This window comes from Coffea arabica, chromosome 11e (assembly GCF_036785885.1).
Source record: "Coffea arabica cultivar ET-39 chromosome 11e, Coffea Arabica ET-39 HiFi, whole genome shotgun sequence".
NCBI lineage: Eukaryota > Viridiplantae > Streptophyta > Magnoliopsida > Gentianales > Rubiaceae > Coffea > Coffea arabica.
The window spans coordinates 44,984,856-44,994,142 of record NC_092331.1 but is presented as its reverse complement, the minus strand read 5'-3'; the positions used below and the strand labels follow the sequence as shown (position 1 = coordinate 44,994,142).

The 9,287-nt window shown below is 35.3% G+C and overlaps 1 protein-coding gene across 1 annotated transcript; it reads right to left on the bottom strand.

Moving 5' to 3' along the window:
* Positions 1-3,546: 3,546 nt before the first annotated feature.
* LOC113718866 (flotillin-like protein 3) lies at positions 3,547-8,345 on the bottom strand. The gene is made up of 3 exons (XM_027243790.2): positions 8,179-8,345; positions 5,296-6,247; positions 3,547-4,306 (listed from the first exon to the last, which is right to left on the bottom strand). The coding sequence occupies exons 2-3, from the start codon at positions 6,220-6,222 to the stop codon at positions 3,782-3,784; spliced, it is 1,452 nt and encodes a 483-aa protein (XP_027099591.1). The 5' UTR covers positions 6,223-6,247; positions 8,179-8,345; the 3' UTR covers positions 3,547-3,781.
* Between the last annotated feature and the right edge of the window lie 942 nt (positions 8,346-9,287).

Genomic DNA, 9,287 nt, shown 5'->3' with positions numbered 1-9,287 from the left:
GTGCAAGATACACCGTTTCAAAACTAAGAGATAGGGATACAATATTACAGAAGGTCACTCAACCCAGTTTCGAGTGTAACCAGGTCAGCTTCACAGAACGCATTCTAGCGGAAACATCATAAATCAGGCTACCTAAGTCCAAATCCAGAAATTCCAAAACCAGATGATAGCTAAGAAATAGGGATAAATTTCATCAGAAGGCCTCAACAACTAATTCGGAAGCAATCCTGATCAAAACAACCAATTACAGAAGCAATTCTTACATTCGGGTAAAACCAGAACAGCAATAGTAATTTCGACTTTTCTCACTCCAAACTACTCCGATTAACCTGAAATTTTGTAGGCACCTTTAAAATGTCATTCCCTACAACTTTCATGTTTTAAGCCAAGGCCAATTCGGCCTCTAACTAAGAGCTAAAAATTCGGGCAGAATGAAGAACATTGAAACCTAGTTTTCCACTTTTCCTTCCAAAACAGAAATTGATTGTAATTAATCACTTTTTCCACCTCCTAGAGTCATTAAACATCATTTCCAATCATCATACATGACCACACAACCATGTTCATATTAAAACAGAAAAATCCCCAAAAATTATAAAAGTTCATCAATTCAACCACAACTCAAAATATAATCCATCAAACCATCTCTTTAGCCATCACAAGTCACTAATTCACCATTATTGGAAACAAACAATGAATCTTTACACACCATACCTTGATACCTCACAAAAGATAGTAGCTTAGTGGTTCTTTCTCCAAAATAACTCCACCAAGACCTTGGAATCTTCTTAGTAACCAACTTTTATGGAGTGATTTGCAATTCCATCGGTTAAAACTCAAGATTGAAGTAAGAAATTGGAGTGAAAGATGAAGGTTTTTCTCTCTCTCTTGCTCTCCAAGTTTCAGCCATGAGAAGGAAGAAATGGCTTGATTTTTGGTCAAATTTTAGTTTTAGTAAAGTTAAGGTAACATGGTCAAAGTCCAATAGTGAATAGGATGGTGACACTTGTCACCTTTTGATTTAAAACTTATCTTTTTGTCTCTCCAATACAAATATCTTAACACATTGTAAAATAATATCACTTAATACAAAATTCCAACAAGTTGTCAAAAATATAATGCATTTACCGCACTTGCGGGTCCCACGTCCAAAATACGCTTTTAATTTTTCTCAAAAACTAACCGATACTAGAAAAATCATTTTAAAACTATTTTTGCTCATAAACTTTATCTGGGGAATTTTTTTAATAAAGAAAATGCAGAAAAGGTGGGCGATTAAATAAAATAAACCTTAGAAAATTAGAAAATTTCCGGGTTCTCACACTTATACTTTTCGGGGCGTTACATGGCACATATGAAAGGCGATAAATAAAACGCTTTGGGAAGGGATCAGATTGTCGTCTGGAGATATTTGTCATGGCATTTTCTAGGATGTCGCTATGGTGGTTGCGGACAAGTTTAACAAGGGCAGTTTCCCATCGACTTTTGGTCAGTTTTTTGAAAGTCTTTCCCAACCTTCATCCTCGCTTCAGTGCAGGTTTGTCTGATGGCGGGCAGCAGGTACGGGGATAGTGACACTTAATACAGACGGGTGTTCTAAGGGTAACCCAAGAACAAGTGGCGGGGGTGGTGTATTTCAGGCCTCAAGATGGTCGAGATTTGGTAAGATATTCAGTTTTCTTGGGGGTCGGTACGAGTTTGCGTGCTGAGGTATTGGCTCTGTTAGCGAGTCTCTGACTTTGCGGTCAGAAAAGCTTTACACAGGTTCGAGTACAGTCCGACTTGTTGGTGTTAATAGGCATATTGCAACGCAGATTTCAGTGTCCTTGGCAGATTCGTAGATAGGTATTCCAAATATGGCAGCTGGCTGAGGATCCAGGTCAATTCTCTCACTGCTTTAGAGAAGCAAACACGGTGGCAGACATACTCGCTAATGAAGGTCTCTTGCACCCACTTGACCCGATTAGAGTTTATGATCAACCAAGTCGCCTGCTGCAGCTGGCAAGAGGGGTAGTCAAGTTGGATAAATTAGGTCTTCCCTCTCTCCGATTTCTTAAAAAATCGTCTGCGTAATTGGTCTAGGCTCCGTTTATTGTAGTAGAACAATTAGGAAAGGACAATTCCAAGACAGATGCGAGGGGAAATTCGCATGGACAGGAGATGGTGCACTCGTACCAGTTGCTTGATAGCTTTATAAGGGGAAACTTTGTCAAAATTTTCTTAAAATAAATAAAATACTTACTGCTGCTACTACTGCTACTGCTGCTACTACTACTGACTACTGCTACTGCTACTACTACTACTGCTGCTGCTACTACTACTACCTCAGACTGTCCCTTGGCCCGTAGGTCCTGACACAAGGTTAGAATTCTGGCATATACCGATTCGATCCGAGCTCTTTTATTATTACTACTACTACTACTACTACTACTACTACTAATAATAATAATAATAATAATAATAATAATAAATAAATAAATAAAAATAATAAAAATAGGAAGATAGCATCATGGATAAAGAAGCTAGGAAACCATATTGATTCCAGATCCTTTGATTCCAGATCCTTTGTGCCAAAATTCTTTTCTATAATATCAAGTACCACTCAAGTAATACTCAAAAGCAATGTTTGAAAGGGCAAAATACACTTTACTCCCCTGTGATTTAGCGATTTTTTTCATAGCCTTCTTATAGTTTCAAAAACTATATATAACCCCTTTATAATTTAGATTAAAGTGTCAAAATAACGGAAATAATAATTTGTAACAGAATCCATAACAATGTCGAAATTATCTTTGTTTAAAAACTAAAATGGTTGAAGTGACCAAAATATATAAATATAACATGCATGACACTCTAACCTCATATGATTTTATATTTCATTATATAACTCCCTTATAGTTTAGTGTTTTACCATATAACCCCCTTATAGTTTTCATAATATATAAATAACCCCCGTAGTTAATAAATAATTTTCAACTTTGTATAATGGTACTTTTGATATTTTAATTGACTTAGTTACAGAATACAAATTTCGTAATTTTGACACTTTAATCCAAATTATGAGAGGATTATATATATCTTTTGAATTCATAGGGGGTTATGTGAAAAATCACTAAATCACAAGAGGTAAAATGTATTTTGCCCTATTTGAAAATGCTACTAAGATTTTAACGTGTAAAGAAAATATTAGCAAGATTTCCACATTCCATCCATTCCAAAGGCACAATGCCTTAATTATTATTGCTCATGGAGAACAGGAATCCAAGTTCGAACTCTCCTTTCCAGATCATTCCTATCCCAATTCATCAGATATGATGTCTCAATACATTTCCCAGAACTGATGCAATATCCTTGTACCTCTGTACTTCACATTTGTGATGATTCTAAGAGCTTCACAGACCATTGGATTGCAAACGAAGTTTGACAAACAGTATAATGTACTTATAAGTCAAGCATTGAGTGGTAAAGTGTGGAAATCACCATAAAGGCTAAACACGACTGCAATCTGCGGCTTTGATGATAGTAGTTTCGACCGATAAAATCAAATAGAAAAAGCTAAGTGGATCCAATTTTAATTCATAAGAAAAGCTTGCAATGGCTGCTAAATCACAGCACCAAGTTATGAGCATATGACCATCTCAATTAGTATCCCCTGTTCTACCTTGAAAATTTACCTCATAATTAGGCATGTAGCATGAGCAAGATAAAAAAACATGATTCAACAAGTTTAGAGATCAGTGCAATGTAAATGAGGTCCTACCACTAGATATTGCTTTGATTACTAATTTGCTGGCTGGCTAGATCTAGAACTGGAGAGACTACCCACCCAAGCTGGAGGCAGCATACCAGTTTGCTCATTCACTGTCTCAAGCAGGGGAGGCAATGCACGGTAAACTGATGCTATCTCTTTCATGGCTGAATTTCCAGCTGCTGCTCCATCCATACCCTCTCCACCATTTGCCCAGACACTTATCTTTGGTTGCAGTCCTTTAATGGCTTCAGCATTAATTTTGGCAATGTCCTTGAACATTCCACCATTAATCATCAAATAATCTCTGAATGCGTGGTAGTTTCCACCTAATGATGTCAGTAAGGTGTTGATGTAAACTCCTTGTGCTTCTGCAAGAGCCACCATCCCTTCAGCTTCCTTTCTCTTCGCATAAAGTTCTGCATCCGCAGCTGCTTGTTTTGAATATAGTTGAGCTTCTGCTGCAACTCTCTGAGCCTCCGCAGCTTTTTGTTTCTCATAGAAAGCTGCCTCTGCGGCCTTTTGCTTCTTGTAGAGCTCTGAATTTGCCTCTTGAGCCTAGAGTTGTATATTTAGTCATTAAAATCAAAGTCCATAACGAGGAATTGATGTGATACATGTGCAAATGTCTGTACTGTTGAAAGCTTAATTCAGATATAAGGCCCCAAAATGAATTTCGTATCGTAAAAATATGGGATTATTTCAATGTACTGTAAACAAAAAGCACTCTTGTTTGAGGTGCTCATCCAAAGTGATTTTCAAGAAAGCTTAAAGAGAGTAAAAATTTGAAGTTCCTAAATTGCACCAGATCAACCAGCATGGGTAACAAAAGTTAGGGTTAATTTCATTTTGCACCCTTCAACTGTACTCAAATTCCCACTTTGGTCCTTAAACTCTAAAATAAGACTCTTTGGTCCCTGAACTAGAAAATTTGTCTCACTTAAATAACATCATTAAGGAAGTGAGACAGAATTTTGCCTAAGTAGGTATACTTTAGGGACTAAATGGGAGCACATTTTATAGGTTAGGGACTAAAATGGACAAGTTTTATGCTATAGGGACTAAAGTTATGACAAATTTTGTAACTTAGAGACCAAAGTACCCCATTTTAAAGTTTAAGAACCAAAATGAGAATTTGAATCTAGTTACAGAGTACAAAGTGAAATTAACCCCAAAAGTTACAATTAAGACCACATTACGTAGACATTAAGGAACGAAGTTTAACAGGCTTGTATTAGCATTCACAAGCATCCATTTCAAATTAAAAGTCAAAACTAGAATCTAAAAGACAAAACACCTAATTCCTGAGTCATGTTAAGAACAAAGACATATGAAGCCAAGTTATCAATGCCAACTGACACGTGCGAGCAATAATTTGTAAGGTGGTCATTGAGTAATGCATTAGACAAATTAGAAGCAATTTAAAATCTACAAAGAGAGTCCAGATTTAGTTAGATGGATCATAATTAATAAATCAGAATAAGCCCTTTTTTTTTTTTTGAAAAAGAAGTAGTCTTAGTCAGGTGCAATTGAGACCAGTGGCATACCTTAATCTCATAGTCAACGCTAGCTTTGCTAAGCAATTGGGCCCTCAGCTGCTCAGTCTTAGCCAATGCATTTTTCCTCTCAACTTCCTTTTGCAACTCAGCCTCACGTATGGCCACAGCTTTTTCAGCTTCCACCTCTGCTATCTTTGCTTGCTGAGCCCATCCAGCCTTCTTCGTAGCCAACTCAGCATTGGCTTCAGCAACATCCGCTGCCTTTTCATTCTCAAAAATCTGTACTTGGGATTTTACCATGATCTCCTGCTTCTTCCCCTCACCTTCCCTTTGTGTGGCTATAATCTTTGTCTCGGCATCAATCTTAGCAGCATTTTGAAGCGTCAGTCCTAGCCTTTCCTTAGCTCCTATCTCACCCTTCATCTTTGCCTCAGCAACATCAACCTTTGCCTGATTTGCTGCCTCCATCTGGGTTTTCTGGCCCAAGTATGAGAAATACTCGTGTCCGGGAACATCAACTAGTTGCTGAATGTTAGCATTATAAATCAAGAGTCCAAACTGATCTAGCTCCAGCTGAACCTTCTCAAATACCTCCTTTTTGAATTCTTTGGTGCCTCGGAAGATTTCTTCCATTGTCATTGAAGCAGCAAGAACACGAGTTTCTCCCTCAATGACACCTTTGACAAGCTCCATGACATCATGTGAATCACGCTTATGATGAGACAGAAGCTTGGCATATTTCACAAGACACTCATGGTCATCAACTCGTGGACCAATAGTGAAAACAGCAGGGAGGAGGAAGGCCAGCTTCTCGGCGCTCATTGCATTAACTTCAAAAGTGTAGTTGACAGGAGTCACGTCAATGATTCTACATTTTTGAAATGGCCAGATAATTGCCTTCTTTGTGATCTTTATGTCATTGATAAACATCCCAGTAACGACCAGAAATTCAGATGCTTTTGCAACGTGATACATTTTTTTTCTGTTGTAGTGTTCCTCCCTAAAACAGAGAAAACCGTGGATTAAATCCATATGGAAGATATTAAGTAGCAAACAACATATACCAAGCAACCTCTTCAGAGGAAAAATAATGATTTGCAGGTATTTACTCAACATTAGCAGGCTGGCAACCTTGAGTAGGATATCACAGATTCATGAACGTTACACTTGTTTGCAACTTTGGGAATACAAGATACATTACAAGTACAAACTCAGCAAGGCTTTTCTTCTATTTAGCCAACCACTTTCGCAGAATTGCTTATTTTCACAATCTAATGAAGCATAATAAAGCTGCATTTATTCACGTACTGATTTCGAAATCTTAAGCTACTGCCTGCCATCACAGAGCTCCTAGAAGCAAACATGGTTCTGAATCCCTTAATTTTGAATCCGATTTTCTAGTAACTTGCCTCGTTTTGGGTTTTTGAAATGCAGTTTCTGATAAATCGGCATGTTAGCAAGTTGTTTTTTAAGAAGTCTTAGATCCAGTTAGCAGTTTGAAAAGTACAAGACTACCATAACAGCCCAAAATGGATTTTGTGCACAAAATTATAAGCAGAACATACATGTAAATAATTTTGCATGGGCAAAGAGTGTCAAAAACATCAGGTGATTTTGGAATTGACTACACTTGGAAATAGACAACAAATGGAAAATCTTGTAATCACATGTCTGTGTTACAATACACAAAACGCCACCTATCAGCGTGAATGTGTGCAAGCATTAATAGAAAAAATATCAAACAGAATGCAATTTGGTAAACAAGTTGACAATCACTAATTCAGTTTCTATTGAAGTATACAACCAACACATAAATGCCATATAATGCAATTAAGAAGTGTAGAAGGAAGACAAGTTATCTGCATTGTTAGAAATATTTACTGTTGTTAGTTTGACCATGTTTGTTTGTTTTGTTCTACTTAATTAGTGGAATTAGTAGAGTTAGTGGAGTTATTTTGAACTCTATAAATACAACAGTTTCATGTTATGAGTTTTGAATGAGTTTTACAAAGAAATAAACTCTAGTCCTTTACTTCTCTTATTATGTTTCTTAGGAATTGTAACAAAAATGGCAAACAAAGTGGAAAAAGCGACAAAGAACACTTCAGAAGTTTAACTTCAATTCACACCATCTCCATTCCAAGATTACAGAATCAATTGGTGCTCCAAATATCAAGCCAATCAAAACTATAACTTCATGAAGTAAACAATGAACACCGCAAGAAGAAAAATCCTCACTCCGTAAAAGTCTATGAAAATCATAGACAAGATGTATGTTCTGTTTCAACTTCTCTTTTCTGAGTGCTTTATCTCAGACCTTATTTTCAGGGGCCATAAAACAACCTGCCCAAAACCCAAAAAAATGTTTCCCCAAAAGAGATAAAGTTTTCTATATATTCCCCTGTTTTAGAAAATTAAATTGGATGCAATTCAAGCCCAATAAAATTTTAGTAAAGACGATAAGCAAAAAAGGGTATATTAAACATGTCATTTCTTTTCTGTTCTCTTTTGCTCTTTTTAATCTGGATTTGAAATATTTCCCCTTCTTCAGTAGATAGCCACATCTATTTCACAAACAGAGATTCTAAGGAAGACAGAACAAAGAAGCAAATTCTGAAATTACCCACAAAATTTTCGATTATGGCTTGAACTCCCTCCTTCATGAACTCAGAGAAAAAAATTTTAATAAAAAAAATTATGGAAAAATAAATAAATCCCTTCAAAAACCTTAGCACAAGGACTACTGAAAACTTGAGGGCCAAGAAAACAGAAAAAAGATGGCTAGCAGAGACAAAAATTATACAGTATCTCTTTCACTGTGTACAGTAATTCAACAATGGTTTTGCCCAAAAAAAAAAAAGGGTTTTCAAATTTTCTTTTCACTGTACTAAAACAAAAAATATGAAGAAGAAGACAGCAGAAATCACTTACTTTTGCTTTCTCTTTTGACTGGAAAACTTTTAGCCGGAGATCTTAAGCTGAAAGTTGAAAGCTGAAGTCCTTCCAGAAAATTTACACTAATTTATGTGTTGGAAGTTTATTTATATTGATGTGATCGTACGAGATTACGTCTATTACAAGGGGAAGGAAAACAACTTGCAGCTTCCAGGAATTTATTAGGAAATTTACCACCTTTTAATAGATTTATAAATTTTAATTTTTATATTTCTACGAGTATTTTTCTTTTTTATTGTGTGTATTTCCAAAAATGCTACTCTGTTGATTTTCTTTCTTTTTTTTTTTAAAAAAAAAATTGGATTGCTTTTGTCTTTGATTTGAGTTCTTATGCTATATATATATATATATATATATATATAGTAAGATCCCATTCAATATGAGATCATCTAAATTTAGCAGATAATAATTTTGATGATGTGACATTTATATGATGTTTAGAGTTTAGCTCTTTCAATCCATTTTTAATTAAAAAGTCTCACTTATAGTTATCGAGTTAAAAATAATTCCCAATTTGCTTTCAAAATGTCGAGTTCGAGTAGAGTCCTAAGAAAGTACAATATCTGAAATTTTGATTAAATTTGGTTCAATGATTTGTAAATTACCTGTAACTTCTTTCTACGTTTCAAATGTGAAGAATAATGTTAAAATAAAAGGAAATAGAAATTCTTGTGCCTCTTTAGTTGGTTTTACCCCTTTGATTTAGTTAGTGAATTCAACAAATTTTACGTTACTACCTACTTCGATTTTTTTTTCATTTTGTGCGAATATTTTTCCCATAATAATTTGGATTCTATAGTCTATAGAGGTATGATTATGTCACAATTATCAAAATTAATAGAACCTTCATCTAAGAAAATTAATTAAATTAAAGAAAGGGTCCAAATATATACTCCTAATTTAGTCATGTTGAAAAGGACAGGAGCTAACAATTAAAATGTTTTGCCTAATGCACTTTCTATTATTGCCTTTTTTTTCTTTTTTTTTTTGTTTTCCTTCTTTTAATGGAACTTTTCCGTTTTAATTCTTTTTTTCCGTTTTAATTCTGAAATAGTGATTTAAGAAAGAGTTGCTTTTGACTGTCT

What these genes read in the sequence shown, in the direction of transcription:
- LOC113718866 (XM_027243790.2), bottom strand. Translation starts at nt 6,222, where the DNA reads ATGTATCACGTTGCAAAAGCATCTGAATTTCTGGTCGTTACTGGGATG. An exon ending in GCGTTGACTATGAGATTAAG is followed by an intron (nt 4,307 to 5,295) that starts GTATGCCACTGG and finishes ATACAACTCTAG; the next exon opens with GCTCAAGAGGCAAATTCAGA.